Genomic DNA, 25,408 nt, shown 5'->3' on the forward strand with positions numbered 1-25,408 from the left:
TCTAAGGAGCAACAGAGACTGTGGGTATTCCTCCTTCCCACCTCCCATACAGGCCTGTGGTGAAAGTAGCTCAATAAGCTGTAACCTTTGCCACCTCACTGGGAAAGGGAGGTCATATTGAGGGCCTCAGTGAGCTTCTGAGGCCACTATATCTGCCAGGAAGCGCGGGACCCACCAACACAGGCTTGGAGCTTTGTCACAATATTTATTAAGTCAGGTCATTATTAGTAATGATTACTCGGGTGTAATCACAGAGCTGCACAGCACCTCACAGAACAAAGACCAGCTCTGGGCCTGAGTCTCCCCTCTTTACTACCAGATCAGAAGGACTACACAAAAAGAGGGGTATTTTACACCCATTCTGCACAGGAATACACAACTGCATAAGGCATGGAGAATCATGCCCAGAGCCCCTGCCCCCAAAGAACACCAGCAGGAAACAACAACACAAGGGGTTCTAGGACAGAGAAGACAAATGCACCTTTGCATCAGAGGGAAATGCAGTGTTGGGTTTTGGTTTTTTTATTCTCTCTGTTTTTTGTGAAGTTTCTGTCACCTTGGGCTTTAGGCAGTTAAGTTAGAGCTAATGTATGGTATTGGGCCTCAAGTGCCACAGATTGCAGACATCTGGTGCTCTCTAACCTTGAGTTTCTAATATTATCACAAAAAACTTAAATTTGCCAGTGAGAGGAACTTCAGAAATTTGCCAAAATGGTTTGTATGTCTCTGTGGCAGCCATTGTCTTCCCCTGCTGCCCCTGGATCATTGCAGGTGCCACTTGCACTGCCCATCTTCCCCCTTCCCTGGACCAGCACGCCCATGACCTGTTTCCCACCAGTCACCCAACCCAGCAGTGTTACTAGACAGGCACAACAGGGAGAAACAGGTGAAAGGACTTTTATGGGAGACCATGCAGGGTAATGGATTAGGCTTGGGGTGAGGACTCAGTCATCAGTTTTGGTACTGAATTGTTATATGACCTTGAGCAAGTCACTCATCCTCTCTGAGCCTCCATTTCTTCATTTGTACAAAGGAGCTGCTAATCTTGTGGAACATGGTTACATGTTGGAAGTGTCAGGGTCGATGGCGTGGAACTAGAACTCAGGACTTCACAGCTCCTGGCACTGAGCTCAAGCCACTTAGACGATGTTGATTTTAGGGCATCCCACCACTCCAGGAGAAGAGAGCTTATGAAGCATGTGCCATGTGTGCTCTGGGACTTTCATGGAACTCCTGACATGCATGTGAGCCACTAAATGTCCACTAATGAGCCGAAGGTACCTGGCCCCACCTAGGCTGACAATCAGTAGTTTATAGACCAGTCCATGTTTGGAGTGATCTGATGGAGGCCCTAGCTTTGTGGGCAGACTGACTGCCTCTTCTATTCCTTCTTAGTGCTGGATGGCCCGAGTTCAGTGTCTGGAGCTGATCCTCTCTCTTCTTCCTGCAGATATTCAAAGCTATATATTATTCATGGTGACTGGCTTTGTTAAACGGTCCTAACTAAACAGTTGTTGTGCACCTTGCAGTGCCTATTTTTATATTCATTTCATTTTGTTCTCAGTGTGCCATCGATTTTATATTGAATATATGTTCATTGTACAGATTTATCCAGGGGGAGCAGGGTAGGAGTCTGTTGGGTTTTGGGTATCTAGGAAGTTGTGGAGATGGTTTGGAGGTGGGATGGTTGGGGTTGTGTGGAATAAGCACACTAGCTGGCTGTTTCTCGTGAAAGCATCAGTACTGAAATAAAGTTGTCATTAGGTTTCACAGTGAACAAGCTAGTGATATTAATGAGGCAATTCATATCTTTTGGAGTATGGTTTCAGGCTGCCTGCAAACCCCAAAAAAGGATACTATCTCCATTTATATTCAGCCCACATTGTTATAGGTTTCCTCACAACCAACAGACTAGAAACATTTCTCTTGGACTGACATCAACTTGACAGCATTTCTCTGCTTCTCTGTCTGGAAAATGATAACTTTTGAATGCCAAAGCTACGCAAGTCCAAAATTTTAGGAAATGTTCTAGTTATCAATGGGCAGATCCCTATTGAATTTGGGGAAAATCAGAAAATCGAAAGAGGGAAATGTGGGACACAGAGCCCCTGGCATCTGGTCACTAGAGCGATCAGCTTAACTATGTCTGTGATTGTCTGTACATCACAGATCTGTTAGAGAGACAAAACGGGTGAGGTAATAGCTTTTGTTGGACCAACTTCTGTTGGTGAGATGGACGCGCTTTGGAGCCACATGGAGCTTCTATGGGTCTGAGGCTGAAGAAGGGCTCTGTGTAGCTTGAAAGCTTGGTCAAATAAAAGCACTAAAGATGTGCTAAAGATTCATATGTCCCTTCATGCTTCAGCCACCATTCCAGGGGACACGCATCCATGCTGATGATGGGTTCTGCTCGGTAATGATCCAAAGCAGTGTGGACCAAAGCATGTTCATTTTCATCATCTGAGTTAGATGCTGTGATAAATAAAGTGGGGGGTAGCTCCCTTTGATGGACACCCAGCCAGCCAGTTAACTGTAAAATCCCTCTTGGTAGCTGTTCTCTACTTGCTTTACCTGTAAAGGGTCAAAAAGTCCCCCAGATTAAAAAAAAAAAAAAAAAAGTGGGCACCTGACCAAAAGAGCCAATGGGAAGGCTAGAACTTTTTAAAATTGGGAAAGAAACTTTCTCTTTGTCTGTTGTTCTCTGGGCTGCAGGGACACAGAGCAGCAATGCTATACGCAGGAATGCTGTGTAAGCTTTGAACCAGGTATGAAAAATTATCTACCATATCTAGAAGGAATCATTTGGATAGGGAATGTTTAGATAGACGCGATCAGATTTATTTCTTTATTTTGGCTTGTGGATCTCCTCTGGCTAACCCCAGATGCTTTTGTTTGCTTGTAATCTTTAAGCTGAACCCCCAAGAAAGCTATTTTGGGTGCTTAATTTTTTTGAATTGCTCTTTTTTAAAATCTAGTAAAAGCCTAAGTTCCAGGTGTATTTTCTTCATTTTTGTTTTTAATAAAAAAAAATTTTTAAGAACAGGATTGGATTTTTGGTGTCCTAAGAGGTTTGTGCATATGCTGTTTGATTAGCTGGAGGCAACAGCTAATTTCCTTTGTTTTCTTTCTCAGCTCTTCCCCGGGAGGGGTGTGTGAAAGGTCTTGAGGGTACCCCAGAGGGAGGAATTGCCAAGTGCTCCTTGCTGGGTCCAAGGGGGTTTTTTGCATTTGTGCGATGGCAGTGTTTACCAAGCCAAGGTCAGAGACAAGCTGTAACCTTGGGAGTTTAATACAAGCTTGGAGTGGCCAGTATTAATTTTTGGAATCCTTGCGGGCCCCACCTTCTGCACTCAAAGTGCCAGAGTGGGGATTCAGCCTTGACAGATGCCACCAGCAGAAGGTTGATTTTCTTTTTTGATGGTTCGGGTTCTGTAGTTTCCACATCAGAGTGTTGTTCTTTTAAGACTTCTGAAACCATGCTCCACACCTCGTCCCTCTCAGATTTTGGACGGCACTTCAGATTCTTAAACCTTGGGTCGAGTGCTGTAGCTATCTTTAGAAATCTCACATTGGTCCCTTCTTTGCGTTTTGTGAAATCTGCAGTCAAAGTGTTCTTAAAACGAACAACGTGCTGGGTCATCATCCGAGACTGCTAGAACATGAAATATCTGGCAGAATGTGGGTAAAATTGAGCAGGAGACATGCACTTCTCCCCCAAAGAGTTCAGTCACAAATTTAGTTAACACACTTTTTTTTAACGAGTGTCATCAGCATGGAAGCATGTCCTCTGGCATGGTGGCCAAAGCATGAAGGGGTATACGAATGTTTACCATATCTGGCGCACAAACACCTTGCAATGCCAGCTACAAAAGTGCCATGTGAACGCCTGTTCTCACTGTCAGGTGACATTGTAAACAAGAAGCCGGCAGCTTTATCTCCTGCAAATGTAAACAAACTTGTTCGTCTGAGCGATTGGCTGAACAAGAAGTAGGACTGAGTGGACTTGCAGGCTCTAAAGTTTTACATTGTTTTATTTTTGAATGTAGTATTTTTTTTGCCATAATTCTACATTTGTAAGTTCAATGTTAATGATAAAGAGATTGCACTACAGTACTTCTATTAGGTGAATTGAAAGATACTATTTCTTTTGTTTTTATATTGCAAATATTTGTAATAAAAACAATATAAAGTGAGCACTGTACACTTTGTGTGCTGTAATTGAAATCAATGTATTTGAAAATGTAGAAAACAGCCAAAATATTTAAATAAATGGTATTCTATTATTGTTTAACGGTGTGATTTAATTGCGATTAATTTTTTTAATCGCTTGACAGCCCTAGTGCAAACATGTTGCTTCTAAGGTTATGGCCACCGCATGGCTCATAACATATAGTCCCTTGTGCAGAGGCTGCTAATTCTAGGAAGGGCAGTTTTGAGTGCTGGTCCCTGTGGGCAGTATCTGCTCCATGTGCCTGAGACTGGAGAGTTCTTGCAATTGGTTAGTCTTGTCCACTGGTCCACGCGCACTCTTCTCATGCTCCTCACTGAGGCTATAAGGGGTGGGGCGGACTGACCACCTCCTCAGTTCCTTCTTAGCATAGCATGGCCTGAGTCGGAACCTCCAGTGTCTGGAGCTGATCCTTTCTCTTCTTCCTACAAATACTCAGTTATATTTTATTCTTATTTGTTGTTGTTAATTAGTGTTTTGATAGTTCCCCAGTTAGTGTTAGAATCCCCACCCCTGGAAACCCTCCCAGTACAGGACTTAGACTGTGCCCTGGATACAGGGCTTCAAAACCTGCATCTCCTGACCCCGCTCTTTCTCAGTCAGTGATGACCACCAGCGCTGCCTCTACTGCCTTGGAGAAGCTCATAGCTTTGCTAAGTGTGGAATCCGCTGCTCTTCTTCCCGCCAAATCTGACAGATGCAAGAACTCCAGCTTCAGAATGGAGCACCCAGTGAGTCCCCAGTCAGACCCAGACCAGGGAGACCCCCTTCTACATCAGCCAGAGTCATCAAGGTGCGTGCCACCTCATACTATGCTGGACTTCAGAGTGAAAAGGAGAAGAGGGAAAGACCCTTTATCTGGGCCCTCTCGTGAGAGTAAAGGGTGCTCTCACAAACACACAAGCAGATCCCCTCTAGACCCTCTAAGGGGAGAGATCCCTCCCGGACCCAGTCCAGATCGGGTGAGCCTTCATGCCTAAGCCACAAGGACGTAGGCCCCCCAAGGCTTATGGACATGATCAGAAAGCACACAGGAGCAAGGCTTCTTCTGTATTAGCCTCAGTATCAACTTTGCTGACTGTGGTACCAACTAAAATGAAACTCTGGGACCTGAAGGACCAGGAACCGCTGGGACCCTCGAAAACCAGCAGGTCAGAAATTCATGCACTGACAGTACTGTCACAGCCCCATAAGGAGCCACCATCCACACCTACTCTGGCGGTAGACAACCTCTGAAGGGGCGGCTGACTTATCCTCCAGAGTGGTATGTTTTCATCCTCATGGACCCACAATCTCCCTTGTTAGCAGAACTGATACTCATAGGGAGATTCTAATACCAGTGAGAATTGAAACGTCTGAGAGAAGTCTATCTCCCATCCTTCTCAGCTTGGAAAAGAGATGACTAAGGGGTGATATGATCGAGGTCTTAAAAATCATGACTGGTGTGGAGAAAGTAAATAAGGAAGTGATATTTACTCCTTCTCATAACACAAGAACTAGGGGTCACCAAATAAAATTAATAGGCAGCAGGTTTAAAATAAAAGGAAGTATTTCTTCACACACAACGCACAGTCACCATTTGGAACTCTTTGCCAGAGGATGTTGTGAAGGCCAAGACTATAACAGGGGTCAAAAAAGAACTAGATAAATGCATAGAGGATGGGTCCATCAATGTCTATTAGCCAGGATGGGCAGGGGTGGTGTTCCCAGCCTCTGTTTGCCAGGAGCTGGGAGTGGATGACAGGGGCTGGATCACTTGATGATTCCCTGTTCTGTTCACTCCCTCTGGGGCACCTGGCATTGGCCACTGTCGGAAAACAGGAGACTGGGCTGGATGGACCTTTGGTCTGACCCCGTCTGGCCGTTCTTCTGTTCTTAAACTAGTGCCCAGAACCTCATTACAAGCTGCAGTTGATATGGCTGATATGGCAGCAAGATCCAGGGCAACAGCCACTGTGGTGCTGCGGGACTCTGGCTGCACTTGGCAGGTTTCCCAGGGAGGTCCAGAACACCCTTGGAGGCTCATCTTTTCAATGAAAAGACAGACGAGTCTTTGCACTTGTTGAAAGACTGCAGGACAGCCCTCCGCTCCTTGGGTATACACTGGGATAGAAGAGAAAATACCACAAACAACCCTACAAACTGACGCCTTACTGCAACCCTTCTATCGCCAATGCTTTTACAATCCACCTCACAAATGGCAGAAAACACAAAGGCCAAGATAACCCTGCACCTTCCACTTCAACCATAACTACACAACCTCACCTCCTGACCAAGAACTGTTGTGACTAAACACTCGAAAGCTGTGAACCAATATCAATCCATCTGCCTGATTCTGAGATCCACTTTGGGAGATGCCTAGCAAAATTCTCCCACCATTGGAGGGTGATAGCAGACACATTGGTGCAGGATGTCATACATTCCAGCTATATCATATACGTTGTGCAAACAGAACATGGCACCAACCAGTAATATGTATACCTGGAACTTTCAAAAGGCCAGTTTTACGAAGCTTAAAGCATATAAACTGCCTGCTCCGACATAACATAGCAGACACCAGGAGGAGAAGATTGTTAAACCCTCTGAGCCTGAGGATGAAGTGGGGCTAGCAGAGGGAGAAGCTGGCTAAGACCTAGAGCAGGCTAAAGGACACCCTGCTCTGGGAGGAGAGCTGGGGACTCCTGGCTTAAGGAAGACGGCAGTAACTGTCTGAGTTACCCAGGCCCCAGGGAAGCAGTCCTGGGGCCCAGTGTCTCCTAAGAGGAAAGAGAACTGTGAGTTGAGCCAGGTTCTGCTCGTGGTTACATGATATCAATCTGGAGTAAGTCATTGCTGCTGTTCAGCGCATTAATGAGATTAGAAGGACGGCGGTGGAATCTGCTGTTGTGATCCTTACAGACTAGGTGTAACACACACTGCATTCCAGGGTCTTACAATCTCTCCTTGCCTGTAAGGAAATAGAACAGGAGTACTTGTGGCACCTTAGAGACTAACAAATTTATTAGAGCATAAGCTTTCGTGGGCTACAACCCACTTCTTCGGTTGTAGCCCACGAAAGCTTATGCTCTAATAAATTTGTTAGTCTCTAAGGTGCCACAAGTACTCCTGTTCTTTTTGCGGATACAGACTAACACGGCTGCTACTCTGAAACCTGTAAGGAAATAGAAGCTCCTGCTTTGCCAGCCCTAGCTGCACTCTGGTGCCAAGGAGCTGATTCAGGGCCGGGCCCTCAAAACAAATGTTGAGTAGCTGTGGCCTCTGGGCCAGCAGCCTGGTGACGGACAGGTGGGCAGGCACTGGAGGAGGCTCGGTAACCTTTTGCTGAGGGGGGTAAATATTTGGCAGGACGGCTGCCAGACAACTGCACAGTGACTTCTCTAGTTAATTCCTCTGTCTCCCAGGCCCTGCACCTCCCTTCTCCTTGCCTTGTTACTCCTTTTGACCACTTTCCTATGTTCTCAGGTCAGGGGCTTGCCCTGCAGAAAGGAAAAGCTTCGCTGAAAATTAGGAGGTTTAATCAAAGCTTTTCCAGACGGCAGAACCGATCAGCAAACATTGAACTGGACAGAATGAAATGCCATTCAAATGGAAAGAGAGGGGCTTGCACATTTTCCCTAACAAAGAATTTGACTCCAGCTCCCCCTCCCCACCCTGAGTCACTCGTTGCTGCCGAGGGTGGGAATGAAACCTGTGGGGAAGGCAGCTGTGCAGGCTGAGGGTGCAGTCACACAACATATTTGTCTGTGCAGCCCAGAGTCCAAGTCATTACTCTTCGGTGACAGGAGCAGGAGACCATTTGAATTTCCAAAGCTCCCCTTTCTCTTTATGGCAATGGTTTTCCACTCTCAGAAATTGCCTGGCACTTCAGGCTACAGCCAGGTCCCAGTGTGTAATTTCCAGACTCTGACCCCAAAGGGGACAGAGTGCGGATCTGAGTGGGGAAACGGGCCCATGGCAGTGGGCGGAAGGGAAAGCTGACAGCAGCACAGTCCGGAGGACCCTGTTTAGTTCTCTGCCCATGGGGCTTGTGCATGTGCCATCTCCTTGGTGTGGCGGGTGCATGGCAAAGAAGCTTCCTGCTGGTTCTGAAAACCTGCCTTTCCCCGCATGCTCTGGTGCATTTATAGGTTTAAAAACAGCACAAGTGCAAATTGGATTGGAAATGCCCCCCCTTGCTTCTGCCGCCGAGCCCTGCAAGCACCGAGGAGAAGGCAGGACTTGCTCCTCGGGAAGGGCTTGAGTACATAGAAGAGCTTTGTCTTGTGCCTTGCCAGGGAATGGAGCCAGTGGGACCCTTCCCTGCCCCTCACTGCCCAGGAGGTGGGAGGAGTGCAGTGGGGCTCCCCCCCCACCCCGCACACACAATGTGGGCTGGATTTCCAGCCTTGCCAATTGTGCCCAGCACTGGGGGGGCCCTGGTTGTGCCTGCCCATTTCTGAGTGTGAATTGTTTGTGTGCTGGAGTTGGGAGGCCAGGGAGGGGGGGAGGGAATATCTCGCCAGCAGCACTTGGTCCAATAAAAGAGATGACACCCCTTGTCTCTGCCCTTGTCAGGGGTCTCAGGCATGCTCCTGTGAGCAGAATCAGGGCCCTGCTGGTCTTTCTGTAACACAGGCTGTCGCACCTTGTGCTGCTCCAGAGGGATATCCATGCCCTCTCTCCACTGGCACGCTCCCCCATTCGGGCACACACCTGCTCATTTACCTGGCTAGGCAAGTGGGGGCTGCTGTGAGAAGCAAATAATGGGGCCTTTGGGATCTTCTTGGTGTGCCTAGTAGTGCTGCTTCGGTGCCAGGGGCTGTGTGAGAGGCCGTGTGCACGAGGACTTTGGCTGGGCAGGTCAGGGAGGGAATAGCTCTATCCCCGGCAATTTAGATTCAGCCATTTCATCTGCAGTTCCCTCAAGTGTTGAATTGAATAAAGCAGCCGCAGCAGCAGCAGTGGGGGAGGGGCTCTGAGCTAAATGAAAAGAGACAGGCAGCCTGGAAGAGAGAATCACGTCCTTTGGCTGCAAATCCAGCTCCAGCAGGAGGTGTGGCACGAGCCTGGCAAAGCCACCAAGTGCAGCAGGCAGGGCTCTGTGCGTGTCTGACACTAAAGAAGGGCATGCTCCTCCAGGGGGGCCAGCCCCAGGCTTTAGAGGGAGTCTCACGCCAGCTAGAGTCACAGAGCGGTGGCAGAATCTCCGCCCGAACCGGCAAGGAAAAGGACATTCCAGCTCCCCTGGCCGTGGCTCAAAACCAGCAGGGAAACGAAAAGATCCCCCATTTATTATTTTGCAAATACTCTGTGCTGGGCTTGACTGCTGGCTTCTGATCCATTACAGCGGCAGTCGCGGCATCTACCCTCACCACAGCCAGCTTCTACCGAGTAGCTTTGGAGGAAGGGGTGGTGACTCCTCGCCCTCTGCTCTGCCTATCATCTCCATTTTCCTTCCGCGCCAGGCTCCTGGCAGGGCCTGTCCTCCCTGACCGTCGCCCAGCTCAGTGCAGGAATTGAAATAGCGCAAAATGTATTGGAGAAAATCACAGAATGAAGCAGAACATAAACGCGTAGGGCCCGATTTGCCTCCCATGGGTGCAGCTTCATTCTCGTCCAGGAGTTACTGCGATGAACCCCCAAGTAACTGACAGAAGCGTCAGGCTCCCTGGCCCTACGCTCCGTCTCAGAAAGAATTGCCTCACGATGTAGAAGGCCCTTTGGTTTGATCCCCACCATCGAAGCTGTAACCTTTTAGATTCTGAGCATGTCTACCCTGGGAAAATGAGCCCCCCAGGGAGGAACACATCCAGGTAACGCCTCTTCTAAATATTGATGCCATTGTTTGTATGATACAGGGCGAGCCACACCTCTGCCCCCACTTACCCTCCCCTGTCTCTCTGTATGTGCCTCCTCCAGTGTCGGGCCTCGGGCCTTTATATCTGCTGGGGTGGAATCATGCCTTTCTTGCACGCACCCAGTGATTCCACCAGGCTTATCCACCATGTCCCACTTGGGGCTGACACCTGCGGTCCTTCCCTTCGGGAGTCTGGGAGCAGTGGGGGGACAGGGGCCAGCCAGCCTGCTTAAACCACAGCACGGATTATTTTAGCAGTAGGAACAAAGCATTTAGAGAGGAGGATTTAAAAGACAGTCTACACGCCTGTCAGCCTGTGTGTGTGTGCGTGCGCCAGCCACTGTGTCTGTGTGCAGAGTTTAACTGGGCACTGGATTCTTGTCCTCAGTTTTTTATACTTCTTAACTGATGTCTGTAGTTTGAATTAACAGCATGTGAAGTGGGTTCCAGGAGCCTTAGGACCTCTCTACACAGGGAAAAGCCAGCAGCAGCTGGTGCACACTCACTCCTACGCAGTAGCTCCGTGTGGACTCTTACTGCACAAGTGCCTTTGTGCACATTAGCTTAGGGCACTTGGGCCGAATACTGAGCTAAACCACCTGAGTGCGTTGGGTGAGTATCCCCTCAGGGAGTTACGGCGGAGGAGCCAGCTTGCTTTAAGTTCACACCCTCGCTCCCTGGGCACTAACTTCCCTGGGTGGACAAGCCCTTAGACTAAATTTCTGTGGCACCACAGTGTGGACTATAGTGGTGTGAACTGCAGAGCGCACCACAGTGTTGTGCTCATGCTAATGGCATGAACTAGGATTATATTAATGCAAACGAAATGCCTTTTATTTCACACCAGCAGTGTCCACATGGGGCAGTGAGAGCACACCACTTTGTGTTTTCTGCAGTTCACACCCCTGGAGTCCATGCTGTAGACAAGTCCTAAGGCCTGGTCGTCACTCAGTATGTCTACACTGCAATCAGAGGTGTCAGTGCAGCATGTACAGACATACTCAAGCCAACTTTGAGCTAGCTAGCTCAAATAACAGTAGCTTTGAAGCCGCGGCAGCGTGGGCTAGCCGTTCAAGTGTAACACCGACAAACCCTGGTTGGTGGCGGGCAGGATCGAACCTGGGACCTCTGAAGCTTAGGGCAGGTCTTCACTACAGGGGGGGGGGTCGATTTAAGATGCGCAAATTCAGCTATGCGAATAGCGTAGCTGAATTCGACGTATCCGAGCCGACTTACCCCGCTGTGAGGACGGCGGCAAAATCGACCTCCGCGGCTCCCCGTCGACGGCACTTACTCCCACGTCCGCTGGTGGAGTAAGAGCGTCGGTTCGGGGATCGATTGTCGCGTCCCGACGAGACGCGATAATTCGATCCCCGAGAGAGCGATTTCTACCCCCCGATTCAGGCGGGTAGTGTAGACCTAGCCTCAGTATATGAGCCTCTACTGCTTGAACTAAAAGCCACATGTCTCTCACCAATCTCTAGATGGTCGAGGTGCCACTAGAGGGGGACAGCGCCGCACCGAGCAGGCCTGGGTTACACAAGCGGATAGACTTGCGCAGCCCATGCTGCCCTCGGTCAAAGCTAGCGCAGGTCTGTCTGCCTGTGCTGCAGTCACGCCGTGCATTGCAGTGTAGACAAACCCTAGGTGACCCTGGGTGGAAGCGCTGCTGCAGCTGAGTGGCTGAGCTTTAAGCGCCGTTTCTGAAGTGGTGCTGAACATGGTTTGCCCTCTGCTTGCAGTTAAACTGTCCTCAGCACGGGCTGAGCTGCAGCCTTTGCTGAAGCAAGTGTAAATGTGATCTAGCGCTTCGATAGCAGGTCAGGGAGTCGGGACTCACAGGGGTAGGACACTGACAGTGCCTCACGCTTCTCCTTTGGTAATGGCTCTGACCTACTTCACATGGTTTGGGGAGGCCAGTATCAGGGGGAGCCGTGTTAATCTGTATCCACAAAAACAACAAGGAGTCCGGTGGCACCTTAAAGACTAACAGATTTATTTGGGCATAAGCTTTCGTGGGTAAAAACCCCACTTACTACTGTTTATGAAAGGGCTCTATGTTACGGTGACTCTGGGTCCAAGGGGTAGAGCATGAGAGAGGCTGCTGCTGTGAGCTTGTATTTTGTGGCTGTGTTTTTTCCCCTCCATTGCTGCTCTGGTTGCTTGCCTGCTGTAGTGGCTTATTCATTTTAAAACATGGTTATTTTTCATGTTGTGGTCTCTGTGTGTTTGGGGTGCTTCTCGTTGTCCTTGCTTCACCAAAACTGAGCATTCCTGTGTGTATTTCCTTGTGTGAAATGCTCGCACGTGTGTGTGCGTGCGCACAAGAGAGAAGGAGCTGCAGCTTCAGCTACACTAAGCAATTAAACTCCAGCAGCTCAGGGATGAGCAGGAGGCCGTGATTTTCCTTCCCTTTGCCGTAATTGCCTCAGCAATCAGCTTTGATCACCCGAGAGCAGAGGAGATGAGTGTTGCAAGTTGACATCAGTGGTTTTAATATATCCATTTACATATACAGGAGCAGAGCAGCATACAGCTTTCCATAGCGTCTCTGACCTGAAACCATCGCAGCTCCATAGACACCTCGTTTAATTTAATACTTCGCCGCCGCTGCGGAAGCCACAGGACGAGGGTAGGGATGGATAATCAAGCCCTCGCTCGCTCGCTCTCTGTGAATGTCTGTAGAAATGACATGAAAGTAATTGCTTTTGAAAAGCAAAGCAGAAATGGCACAATTGATTCCACTTAAATGAGAGAGGAAGGGGAGTGGGGGGAATGTTCGCCCTAAACATGCCACCGACTCTCCTGCAGCAAGCAAATGGATTCCTGTTTCTGGGGGGAAGGTGGGCAGCAGGTGACTGTTCCTGTGCCTGGCTGGCAGGAGGGGGCAGGCTGTCCCAGGCCAGCAGTGCTGCAGGAGACACTCTGACCCAAATGGTACCTGCACCCCCTGCCCTGGGGCCCCGTGTGACAGACTCTGGTAAGGGAGAGCAGCTGTGGTAACCCCTCTCCTCGCACAGTCCACATGTGAGGCCACAGGTGCATTATTCTGCTCGCCAAATAGGGTGACCAGATGTCCCGTTTTTATAGGGACAGTCCTGTTTTTTGGGACTTTTTCTTATATAGGCGCCTATTACCCCCCACCCCTGTCCTGATTTTTCACACTTGCTGTCTGGTCACCCTATCGCCAAAGGAGTAGGATACGCACAGCAGGGAAAGACTGGGAGATAAAACTCAGTGCCCCGGCTGGTGCACCCTAACCTGACCTCCGTGAGGCTAGCTTGTTGGGAGCTGTAGCTGAAATGTGCCCCGCCTCCCCGGAATAGGGAATCTGCGGTACTTTCTGTTACCAGACTCCACCCTGCCTGCCACAAAAGGCAGCTAGTCCTCTCCCATGCAGGCTCCCTTAACCCTCAGAGGAGACTTGGTCTGAACACGGCTGAACCCCTCACGCCTCAGTGCAGCAGGAGGAAAGAGCCTCAAGGCACAGGACAGGTCCTGCTGAGGGAGATGCTCCATCTCCATGTTCCTTCAGATGCCCTGAAGCAGGAGTCCCAGGGGCAGTTTAACTCTTTCATGTGACACTGGCTAGTCCCATCATCCATCCAAATGTCCTCTCCTTTTTAGAGTCCTGCTAGGCTCTCGGCCTCAATGATATCAGGTGGGGGTGAGTTCCATGGGTCGTTTGTGTTGTGTTCGTAAGTAATTCTTTTTTCAATGTTCAGTGTGATCCTTTGAGTGTTGTGGACAGTCCCCTTGTCCTAGTCTTATGAGAGAGGTGTATGTGCTACTTCCTCTACAGCCTTCTTTATTATGTATCCCTCAAATATATCCCCTTTCCCGTTCCTCTTCCACCTTGGGTAAAAACTCCAGTCTGTTCATTCTCTCTCCAGGCCTCTAATCACGGCTGGTATTTGGCCAGGCCTCCAGAAAACCGCAGGATGTTCGTTAGGCCTGTGACGTTCAAGAAAGGACAGAGTAGGAACAACGCCACAGTCTGGTGGACCAGGCCTGACTTTGCTGGACGCATGATGAGGCTGGTGCCTGCGCCCGCTAAATCTGTGTGTCCTCTGTGGCAGTGGTTCTCAACCAGGGGTACATGTACCCCTGGGGGTACTCAGAGGTCTTCCGGGGGTACTCCACTCATCTAGATGAGTGTTTCTCGACCTGGGGTTTGCAGCCCCACGGGTGGTCATGGGATGGGTTTAGGGGGTCACAAATGGTGGGCTGGCATCAGGAGGTGGCAAACAGAGCAATTGCCTGGGGCCCCCTGCAAAGCTAAGTTACATGCTTCAGCCCCAGGCGGCAGGGCCTGGGCTGCAGACAAGGCTCAGAATCACACGGCAATGCAAGTACAATATTTATAGCCCAATGGATTTATTTTATCGGTATGTAGTAACAATGAGACAGTCCGCCACTTTTCAGTAGCAGCGTGCTGGGACACTTTTGTATTTTTATGCCTGATTTTGTAAGCCAACAGTTTTTAAATGAGGTGAAACTGGGGGTACACAAGACAAATCCAACTCCTGAAAGGGGGACAGTCGTCTGGAAAGGCTGATCGCCACCTGCCTTGTGTTTGTCAGAACCACTTCCTTGTGCGCAACAAGTGGTCCGAGAGAGGGTCCCCTCTTCGATGCCCTTCTGATCAAGGCCTTTGAATAGGGTGAGACGTCAGAACCCCTCCCTTCTAGGGGTGGTTTCTCTCTTTGGGGCACTCTGTACAAGTCACCCCACTGGCTGGATTTGGTCTTGGGATTCAGAAAAGACTGAAAACCATATTAAAAGAACTAGCTTGCAGAACATATCTAGTACTTAACCCAGCTCAAGATCATCTAGATGCGGAGCCTTGGCTTAGTTACAGTCAAAATAAAAGGAAATCCTGTATGTTTCTAGGGGCCTGCCAGCCTGGCATCTGTCCCAGGAACTGCCTTTTCCACATTGCCCCCCATGTCGCAAGTCTTCTCCGATTCTGGCTGTTCACAGAGGTGGTTGGTAGATCACAAGCCCAGACTTACACACACAGTGGCGTCCCCAGAGCCATTTAGGGTTTTAGCATTTGCTGGGTTTTGAGTGCTTACCTGTGCAACTCCAGCCGTTTCCCATTGTGGTTGTAATGGGCTGTGCGTGTATAGCATAGGGCAGCACTAAAGCTTTACAGCTTTGAGGAAGGCACAATATGAGGAAGGGATAGCTCAGTGGTTTGAGCATTGGCCTGCTAAACCCAGGGTTGTGAGTTCAATCCTTGAGGGGGCCAATTAGGGATGTGGGGCAAAAATCAGTACTTGGTCCTGCTAGTGAAGGCAGCGGGCTGGACTCGGGACCCTGAAAGGTCATTTTCCAGTTCTATGAGATAGGTCTATCTCCATATATTATGATGATGATGGTGGCTCCATTACAGATTTAATTTAGATATTAAAATCGTTTTATGTTACTAATATTCAAATTAATTATGAATGTATTTATTGAATGTTGACAACTGGATGACAGTTTTCAGTAAATATATTTTTATTAATCAATTAACATTTAATTACTATATGAATTCTAGCTAGATTTAGTCAGATAGTTACTAATTAAACGCATCTTAGCCATTGGGTGTATTCGCGTCTCCAGCGTGTTCATAGGGTTTGGCCAGATTTCACCAGAGCTCGTCAACTGCAGTGCAGGTGACTGAGCGGGCCCGGAGGGGGAGGGGGCAGTGTGGGCAGCCAGGTGGGCCTGTTTGTAACGCACAGGGCCTGCCCCAGACAGGATAGCCTGGGAGCCCCCAGAGGGTAACGCTAACTGGGAATGCCTCGGGGGAGGCAGCGGGAGGCGTGGCAGAGTTGGAGCAGTGCTGGTACAATACTGACATGGATTTGCCTTTGGGGGCTTCCAGGAGTGGGTTTTCAAGAGAGGGGGTTTGGCACGTAGTGCCCTGGGGCAAAAGGGGCTGAGGCTGCCAGATCTGGGGCAGTGCGGAGGAAGGCACAAACTCCCTGTTCTGGGTATGTGCAGTGCCTGGCATGGTGGCCTGGGTCAGGCTTCTAGGTGCTACTGACTACACGTTGTTTCCAGTAATAACGGTGAGGGTGGAAGGTGGTGAACAAAGGGAGCGCCATAGCCAAAGCTTTGCAGCTTGCGTCTCCCCCACCGTGTTGTCTGCAGGACAGTGCAAAAAGCTTTGAGTTCTGCTCTTTGTGTACTGACCTGCAGCCGTGCCAGGAAGGGAGGGTGCAGACTGCCTGCGTGTTCAACAGGAATCACTAGTGAGCTCATTGTGTGAGGCCAGACATTGGCTAAGCCAGACACAGACAAAAATCCCAGAGTTCTGAGCAGGCAGGGCCTGGGAGTGTGGCTGCCAGGAGACCCCCTTTGTTTAGGTAGGGCACTTCCTGAAATCAGCCAGGGTTCTGGGGGAGCTGGCTAGTCCATGATTTCCCGCCCCATGGTAGGGTGGGTAGGTTGAAGGGCGTCCTGTTCTGGGTCCCAGATTCCTGTCGGGGGGGAGGAGGGAGAAGGAACCTGATGAGAGGGAGATGTTCGTCAGCCCAGTAGGAGACAGGGGTGGGGTGGAGTCGGGGGTGGGGGCAACTATTTCTTCTGGGAGAGTTTGGGTGGCCCAGGTGGGGAGATGAGAGATTTCTCCTTTTGGGGACAGTCATGGGAACCAGGCAGAGGTGGCTGCAACATGGGAGCTTGGAGACCTTTTCTCACTCATATTTCAGTCCTATATTGTTTAGTCTGTAAACACTTGAAGGGCAATCGAAACCTTCAGACACTAAGGGAATGAGGGAACTGGTGACATCAGCATGGGGGGCTCCAAATGCTGCAGCCTGAAGTGGAAGTTTTCATAGGCTGGCTCCAGGGGCCACAGCTGCTGCTGGGTTTTGCGCAGTTCCGGAGGCGTGACCGGGCTCTGTTTCCGAAGGGGTGATGTGCCAAAAGGCTGGCCATGGGGAGGGGCTGCCACCTCTGCCCCGCTGCTGGCCAGAATGTAGGGCTGGGAGCATGTTCAGTGCTTCATCCTTGGGCTGTGACTGGGACAGCGTACGTTGAGCCTGCTGCTGCTGTTTGTCTGGGCAGCCGGGCAGCCAGTGCCTGCTGTTAACCCCCGTGATGTTGTGTTTTAGGTTAGCAGTGCTCCGGGATCCCGTCCTTGTGAAAGGCTCCCCTCATCTTCCCGAACCAACGAGCTCCTGAAAACAGAGGTAAAGGCCCCTGGAGACGAACCATGTCGAGAGAGGCCAGCCTGAGCGGCACTCTCCGATCAGAGACCAGCCTTGTTTAGCAATAAGCCCCAGTCTCCAGGGCTGGATCTCAGACTCGCAGCACAGGGAGCCCAGGCAGGCTGCCCGTCACTTGGCTTGGTGTAGTTAGTTTTATAGAGCTGCACCAAGGTATGGAGCTGATTGAGCTGCTAGGCACGTCTTTGTAGTGCACCTGCACCGAGGGCTCAGGGTTCAGGGCAGCAACTGGAGCCCATCTGGTGCTGCGCCCCTTCCAGACACAAGCAGGCCTTTGCAGCACAGACATACAGCTTCCTTAACAGTGCCGTTGGTTACAGCTCTGTGAGCCGAGGCTGACTCCTGACGTCTGGGGGAGAGAATCTGATTCCTGTCGCAGACGCAGGCCTGCCTCTTTCCACGTTCCCCTTCCACCACTGCTCTTTGGGCTCTTTGTCCCCCACTGTTCTCTGTTTGGGTTCAGCCATGTGGAGCTCTGGGCCGTACAGGGTTGTGGGGGACCCAGGGAGGTGCTGTGGGCTCTGCAGGGGAGCTCTGGGCTATACAGGGCAGTGGGGACCTGGGAAGTGGCTGTGGGTCCAAGGGGGCAGCTCTGGGCTGTACAGCATGGTGCGGGACCCGGAGAGTGCTGTGGGTTCCGCAGGAGGCGCTCTGGACAAGAATCAAGTGTGCAGGGACGTGGGCATTTCAGCGCTCGTGGAATTGTCCGGGCCTTTGTTCTTCACTGGCTCTAGGAAGAGATTTCTGTGGTTGAGCGTAAGTGCATCATGCCTGGGGCCCTCTCTGTGTGGGAAGCCTTTGAGTGGGCGAGCTTCGTGAGGCTGAAGCTTCCTGTATCCTTCCCTGCTGGAGACAGGAGAGTGGGAGAAGTTGTGGCAGGAGGAGCTCCGCATGGCTAATTTCCAGTGGGAGGATGCTGCAGCCACGTCCTTTCCAAACCCCATGTCTCTCCTCTCAAGTGGCCTGGTGCTTGGGAAGCTGTTACTGTATTTAGTTAATGTGCATTATTTGTTTAGCTTTACTAGATCATGGAGGATAATCCATTTTCTCCTAAAACAAGCACTCCTCTGGGCCAGCCCAGGCCCCAATAAATGAGGTGTGTTGATATCACCTGTGGAAAGGGACAAGGAACAAAAGTGGTTCCAACCCCAGCTGTCATGTCAGGATATCGCCATGCTACTGACCAATCACTGCAGAGGATTTCCCAATGCTGAGTTTAAAAAACCTCTCAGGATCTGTGGCCAGCAAAATCTATTGCTTCCCAGTCGCTGTCTGCTCTGCCAGCAACAGAAGTCACGCCTGGCCATTGCAGAGAGGAAGCAGTTACTGCCACCTCTTCCACCTTGCCTGTCCAGAGAGAGTCCCCAGCAGCTGAGACGCCGGTCAGTGATGGGGCCTGCACACAGTGAGCTTTGGGGATCAGTGCTTTAGTCCTGTCGTGATCATTGCTCACTGGTTGGCATTCATGATTCTTCCTTTCTCCCTTTCCATGTAAACGTTTTCCAGCTGGAATGCCGAGATGCAAAAATCCAGACTCTTCAAAGCCAGCTCCTGCTCCTGCAGGACAAAAGGGATGTGCTGGCCACCGAGGTACCAAGGCCCTCCTTTCTCTTTTCTCTGTACAGACAATGCCAGAGGAGAGTGCCCAAGCGCTCCGTCGCACAGGGCAGAGCCGCCTGGAGCTGCAACACGTAGCCAGCGCTGGCAGCTATTTGTTTGTTTGTTTATTTAAATAACGTTGTGTTCGCGCCATTGCCTTCTATTTCTGTCCCTCGTCCAGGCTCCGTAGAGCTTCCCCCGGAGACGGGGTGAGGGCAAATGTCCCTCAGCGGAGTGACTGCAGCTCCCTGACTCCCCTGACTTGGACATGTCAGTACTGCGGCTGGTGTGCTAGCAAATCGCACCTACCATATTGGCTTCCTGTCCCCAGAACATCAAGTTCTTGCAGCTAGTGGGGGGGTGTTTCTCCTCCCCTCAGTCCCCACCCCCAGTAGCATCAGGCCTGTGCTGTTCAGGGTTTTGTTAAGCCGTTTAGTATTAATTGATTTTTTTTTCCATTTTTTCTTTCTTTCCCTGGGCGGGTCAATAGCTGGATGCTCAAGAGCAGAGGATCTATCAACTGCAGACCAAGCAGACGGAGAGGCAGGCAGAACTGGAGCAGAAATGCAGCCGGATCCAGCAGCTCGAGCAAGACCTGGAGGCCAGCGGCAGGCTACAGGAGGAATCCCAGAGGCAGGTAAGAAAGACTCCACTCCAGCTCCAGCTCTATAGGCCTGGCTAGTAACTTTATTTAATGCACTAGCAACCTAAACCAGCAGCAGTGATATGCTTCTATTCTCATGCAAATGATGCAGTATGAGAAAGGGCTAAAGACCTGAAAATGGAGGCTCCCAGTGAGGAAGGGAGAGCATGGGAAACCAAGGAGAGAAACCGCTGCATTGCTAGCTGCAGAGATGCACTCTGCCCAAACCCTGACTCCAGGGGTAGCGGCTGCAATTGAGCAGATGTCCTAGGCATTGATCCCTGCATCCTGCTGTCAAATCCTCTCGGAGTGAGGAATCGGGTGGCCCTGTGGAGGACAGGAGAGGGACTGCACCCCTGGGAAGGAGCTGTCCTACTGGGTGGTAACAGCAGTAAACGGTGAGTCAGGATGAGGCTTGTTCAGATGTATTGGTCTTGGCTCCCTGGGATAGAAATCTTGAATTTGCTTCAGAAGATACACACCCTTATAATGAAACTGTCCCAATGCTTCTGCAGACCCTGGCAACAGCCTCTCTGCTGGGCAGTATTTGTGCCTAGCTCCTTTGTAGCCCCAAGGTCCCCTTTTAGCATTTTCTCCTCCCCTTCCTGTATCCATTGGGTTTCCTGCCCTTACAGATCTGTATTAGCGGGCTCTGTGCTTCAGAGTCTGCCAGGAGTTAACCCCTTTGCTTAGACAATTTATTCCTGCTGTGTGTGACTCCAGCTGGGGAGGGCGTGCTGCCTCCACAGGCACCTCAGCTGTGGAGTTCCACGCTTGCTGGCTTGTCGGGTGCCCGTAGCTGTGAAGGGTATTGACCACAGCTGTCATTTGGATCAGTATGGCAAGTGGACTCTGGTGTGTGATGGTAGCCAGTGTGGAAAGTCCGCAGGTGGTCCCACTGTGCACTGCAGGACTACTTGCTGAACCTGACGATGTGACCCATTGGACCATTGCAGCTCTCTTTCAGCATCCCATAAGCCTGTCTGCCTGTGTAACAAACTGATAAGGAAATCGCTCCGAATACTGGAAGATTAAACCCCAGAGGATCAGGTCCCTGCTTGCTGGACAGGAGTGAGCTAATCACGGCAGGGCTTGTCCAGAACATAGCAGCATTTCAGAGTTTTTAGCAGAAAATGGAATTTGTTTTGTTTCAAGTAGCTTGGTGGTGCTGCGATGCTGCTCTGGCCCTGGGCGGGAGTGTAACGGGATATTGCTCCTCCTGCTGTCAAGTTGTGCATGGTGGGGCATATACAGAAACGTGGGTGGAGAGCAGCCCTGCTCTCCGGTTGTCAGTAGCTCTGGGGCATGTACTGTGTAAAGATGTGTGAATTTGTCTGTTTGCATGTGTGTGAGTCTGTGAGTGTATCCGTGTGTGCACCTTTCTCTATTTGTGCATCTGTCTGTAAGTGTGAGTCTGTGTCGGTGTATGCGGGGGGGGAGGGGGGAAATCAGGCTGGATGTTGATGCTCTGTCTCGTTCCCTGCTCCCTCTGCCCTTCATGGCTCACACATGCTGGCTCCTTTGTGTGGTGTGATAGGGGAAGGGGAAGGGGACCATTCCAGCTCACAGTCAGGGTGCCAAGAGCCTTATGCTGTGAAACTCCCAACCAAGTGCTGCTGCTTGTGTCATTGGCCACAAACATGGAGGGTTTGCCTGGAGTTCAAGCATTCAGAATCAGTAAGGTGATCTCTGCATTCCAGCTCCACCAGTGATCCCATCAGACTGTCCCAGCCCCAGGCCGGGGGCTTCCTGCCCTCCTAGGCGTGCGGGGCCAGGCCCCAGGCCGGGGGCTCCCTGCCATCCCGGGCCCCAGGCCGGGGGCTCCCCATTGTCTTGGGCGCATGGGGCTCATCATATTCCAGCTCCATGTTTAATTGAACTGGCCATTCATCTAAAGCTGCCAGCACTGGTCCCCCTTTCCAGGGCTGCCTGTGGGGCTGGAGTGATCACACCTTCCAGCCCCTCTCTGGCAGTTCTGGCGAGTAGCACTGGAATGCCACCTGAGCTAGGAAAGGTGTCACTCAGCCTGTCTCCTACCCTCGCTTTGCACTTTATGCTCTGCTCTCTCCTGGCTCTCTGATGCTTATTGTTTTCTTCCCTCCCATGTGTGTCTCTGTGCTTGTTTTCACAGCGCCCTCTATGCCTGGAGCACTTCCTTCTCTCTCTGCGTGAACCATCCTCCTCTGCTCCTGCAGAGCCCTCCACAAATTGTTCTTCTCTCAGCTCCACTCAGTGCTTCCTAGCCCTGCCCGTGTGCTCGCCATCAAATACAAAGCAAACACAGAACAAGGATAAAGCCACTGATCATGTGGCATTGATGGGACACAGGAGAGCTTGTGGGAGTGAAGAGGACAGCACTGTGCTGGCTCTAATCATTCCTATTGGACAGAGTTTGCCATGTTTGGGCCTGTGCCTCCTCATCCCTCCAGAGCATCACATGGCTCAGTCTTGTCTCCCCTTCTCTTTAACCTCCACGAAACCAGATCACCATCTGTGGATCCCCCTCCTTCGCAGCGTCAGGTTCAGGCTTCTTGTCCTAAACTTCAAGGCTATGTAGCAGGAGAGGCCAGATGATTATAGAGGCCTTAAAATCTTTGAATTTATGAAAACAGGCCAATAACTCCAGGACTCATTGCTCCTGGGGGGGCCCCAACCTAACCCAGCAGCGTTCACAATCCTGCACCTCATCTCTCAAGCCTGGAGCATGCTCGGACACCTCGCTGCACTGGCATGCCAGAGCTCTACACCCTACACAGAGCATGGGACAGAGCATTCTCAGGGCAGGACCACAACTATGGAAATCTTGCCAGAAGAGATCAGATTATCTGCAAGTCCATGGTCCTGCCCCTACCCTGTTCCTGTAGCAAGGTCCCTGGGGGGGGGAGGGTGGCAGAAATGCTGGGAAAGGTAGCGAGGGAACAGAAACAACTCCCTTCCTTCCAAGTGGAAAGAGATCTGCAGGGAGCAGGAGCTGTCGGTAGGTGTCTCCAGTGAAGAGACTAGAAGGAGCCTGGAAAGGAGCAGGCTTTAGTGTTCTCTACTGAGAGAGACGAGGAAAGGGACAGGAGTTCTGTCTCTGTCTGGTCAAGAGGCCTCAGAGGAGGCCACACAGAAAGGGAATGTTGGAGTGGGCTTTGTTACGGAGCCCTTAGGACAGGGGGTCTCAAACTGGGACCCCTTTAGGGGGTTGTGAGGTTATTACATGCGGGGTCGTGAGCTGCCAGCCTCCACCCCAAACCCCGCTTCGCCTCCAGCATTTATAATAGTGTTAAATATTTTAAAGTGTTTTTAATTTATAAAGGGGGTTGCAATGAGAGGCTTGCTATGTGAAAGGGGTCATCAGTACAAAAGTTTGAGAACCGCTGCTAGGAGAACAGAACTGGGAAGAGGTAACAAAGCAGACTGGCTAGGGAGAAGCCCTGAAGAGACTGTCCCTGGCTGGGGACGTTCCTGGGATGCCTAGAGTAGTGGGTGCAGAATTTGTCTGGACAGTCAGACATAGACAAGTCCAGAAAGCAGACTTTGCTACGGGACTGTGGCTACAATACTAATGACCTTGGAGAATCAGAAGCAGGGAGAGTTTGGAGCAGACCTTATGCCTGCTTCATTGTCTGGGACCCTGGTGAGGTGAGGCTAGAGAACTGGAGACTGGAGAGGAGGGAGGCCGGAAGCTCCCTAGAAAAGGGATCGGAGCTGGAAGGTTGGCACAGACTCGTGAGGACAAGCCTGTGACACAGGGTGGAATGGGGCTGCAGAATTTGCTTGGGTTGGACTTAGCTTCGTTTCTTCTCTTGTTCACCTGAAAGGGGGGTGGAGGGAAGGAAGCAGCTTGTGTTTTCTCAAGAACAGGTAAGACCATGTCAGGCCCGCACCCCTCCCGCTTGAAACCAGACTTTCACCTGGAATGGCACCAGTAAGCACTAACAAGGAGGAAGAACAGCATACCATTCAAACAGCCCTATCTGCACGGGAACCAACACCGCTAACCCCATTTCTGTTTAGTCTCAGTTCAGACCCAATGGTGATAGGCACCATAAAAACACACCTCACATAGCTAGCTAGGAAAATAAGAAATATACAACACAAATTAAGGGATATGATCTGCTGTATGGCCTGTTTCTGTTGTCTTCCTCCTCCCATCCCTGAGCCCCAAGGTCTGCAGTCGCTTCTCATTATCATCTGCCCTATTTGGATTGTAAGCACCATTGGCCAGGAACCTTGTTGCCTTACGTGTCTGTAAAGCACCGAGCACAGTTATGGCACTGGACAACCTGGCAAACTGAATCTGCTGCAGAACCATTGCACTGGTCAGGCCTTGGAATCCAAGGTGCACAGAGCATTCTGCAGGGTTGTAGGTCCTAACTAGAGCAGAGTTCACTTCATTGCATTATTTACCATTGTGCTGGCCTAACTCCATGCCTGGGTGCTGTATTGCATCAGAGAGAGAGAACAGAATGGCAATTATTGAGTGAACAATCCCCTGTCATCCAGTCCCAGCAGTCAGTGGCTCTGGGACGCCCAGAGCATGGAGTTGTATCACTGACCCTCCTGGCTAACAGGCAATGATGGACTGATCCTCCATGAACTTATCTAATACTTTTCTGAACCCAGTTATGCTTTTGGCTTTCACAACATCCCCTGGCAATGAGTTCCATAGGTTGACAGTGCACTGTGTGAAGAAATACCTGCTGCCTGTTAATGTCATTGAGTGACCCCTGGCTTTTGTGTTATGTGAAGGGGTAAATAACACTTCCTTATTCACTTTCTCCACAGCATTCATGATTTTAGTGACCTCTATCATATCCCCCTTAGCCGTCTCTTTTTTAAGATGAACAACCCCAGTCTTTTTAATCGTGTGGAAGCTGCTCCACACTCCTCCTCATTTTTGTTGCCCTTCTCTGCACCTTTCCTAATTCTAATCTACCCTGTTTGAGATGGGGCGACCAGAACTGCCCGCAGTAGTTCAAGGTATACGCGTACCGTGGATTTATATAGTGGCATTGTGGTATTGTCTGTCTTTCCCAATGACTCCTAGCATTCGATTCGTTTTTTGACTGACACTGCACATTGAGCAGATGTTTTCAGAGAACTATCCACAGTGACTCCAAGATCTCTTTCTGGAGTGGTAACAGCTCATTTAGACCCCATCATTTTATATGTATAGTTGGGATGATGTTTTCCAATGTGCATTCCTTTGCATTTATCAACATTGAATTTCATCTGCCATTTTGTTGCCCAGTCACCCAGTTTTGTGAGATCCTTTTGTAACTCTTCACAGTCAGCTTTGGGCTTAACTATCGCAAGTAATTTAGTATTGTCTGCAAACTTAACCACCTTGCTGTTTACCCCTTTTTCCTGTATGACAGAGCCGTCAAGGACTGATTAATAGGGGGATGTGTGAGTTGTGTTAAGGACACATGAGAGTGGCACTTGCCTCTGGTTTGCAGAGACGTGCAGTTGGTTTGTTGGTATGATGATGAGTGTTCACTTGATGGATCACCTGATGATTCCGTGTTCTGTTCATTCCCTCTGAAGCACCTGGCATTGGCCACTGTCGGAAGACAGGACACTGGGCTACCTGGACCTTTGGTCATATGGCCATTCTAAGGTGGAGTTGAATGTCTAATATGTTTCCCTTTCTCTTCAGCTTGGGGAGTGTAATGCGCATCTGGCCCAGGTAGCAGGAGAGAATGAGGCTCTACGAGGCCATCGGCTTGAGCAGATGTTAGCGGTAAGACAGCCTGAGTGCATGGAAGACAAGCTTGTTAGAAATAGGACAGTTGAGTAGTAATGGAGATCATGTAAATAGAGCAGGCGGGGGTATGGCATGTAGGGGAAGGAGGGACAGCAGGAGGGGTACACAGGTGCAGGGGAAGAAG

The 25,408-nt window shown here is 50.4% G+C and overlaps 1 protein-coding gene across 1 annotated transcript in view; it reads left to right on the forward strand.

Annotated features, from left to right (window-relative positions):
* The window catches only part of LOC112124831 (centrosome-associated protein CEP250-like), a 138,479-nt gene that overhangs the window by 35,153 nt on the left and 77,918 nt on the right, over nucleotides 1-25,408 (forward strand). Inside the window, exons 4-6 of the mRNA XM_029914170.1 lie at nucleotides 17,174-17,251; nucleotides 18,794-18,877; nucleotides 19,377-19,523. Coding sequence (XP_029770030.1) covers nucleotides 17,174-17,251; nucleotides 18,794-18,877; nucleotides 19,377-19,523 — 309 coding nt within the window. The remainder of the gene's footprint in view (nucleotides 1-17,173; nucleotides 17,252-18,793; nucleotides 18,878-19,376; nucleotides 19,524-25,408) is intronic.

Source organism: Terrapene carolina, unplaced genomic scaffold, assembly GCF_002925995.2.
Source record: "Terrapene carolina triunguis isolate 2854851 unplaced genomic scaffold, T_m_triunguis-2.0 Scaffold32862, whole genome shotgun sequence".
Classification (NCBI taxonomy): domain Eukaryota; kingdom Metazoa; phylum Chordata; order Testudines; family Emydidae; genus Terrapene; species Terrapene triunguis.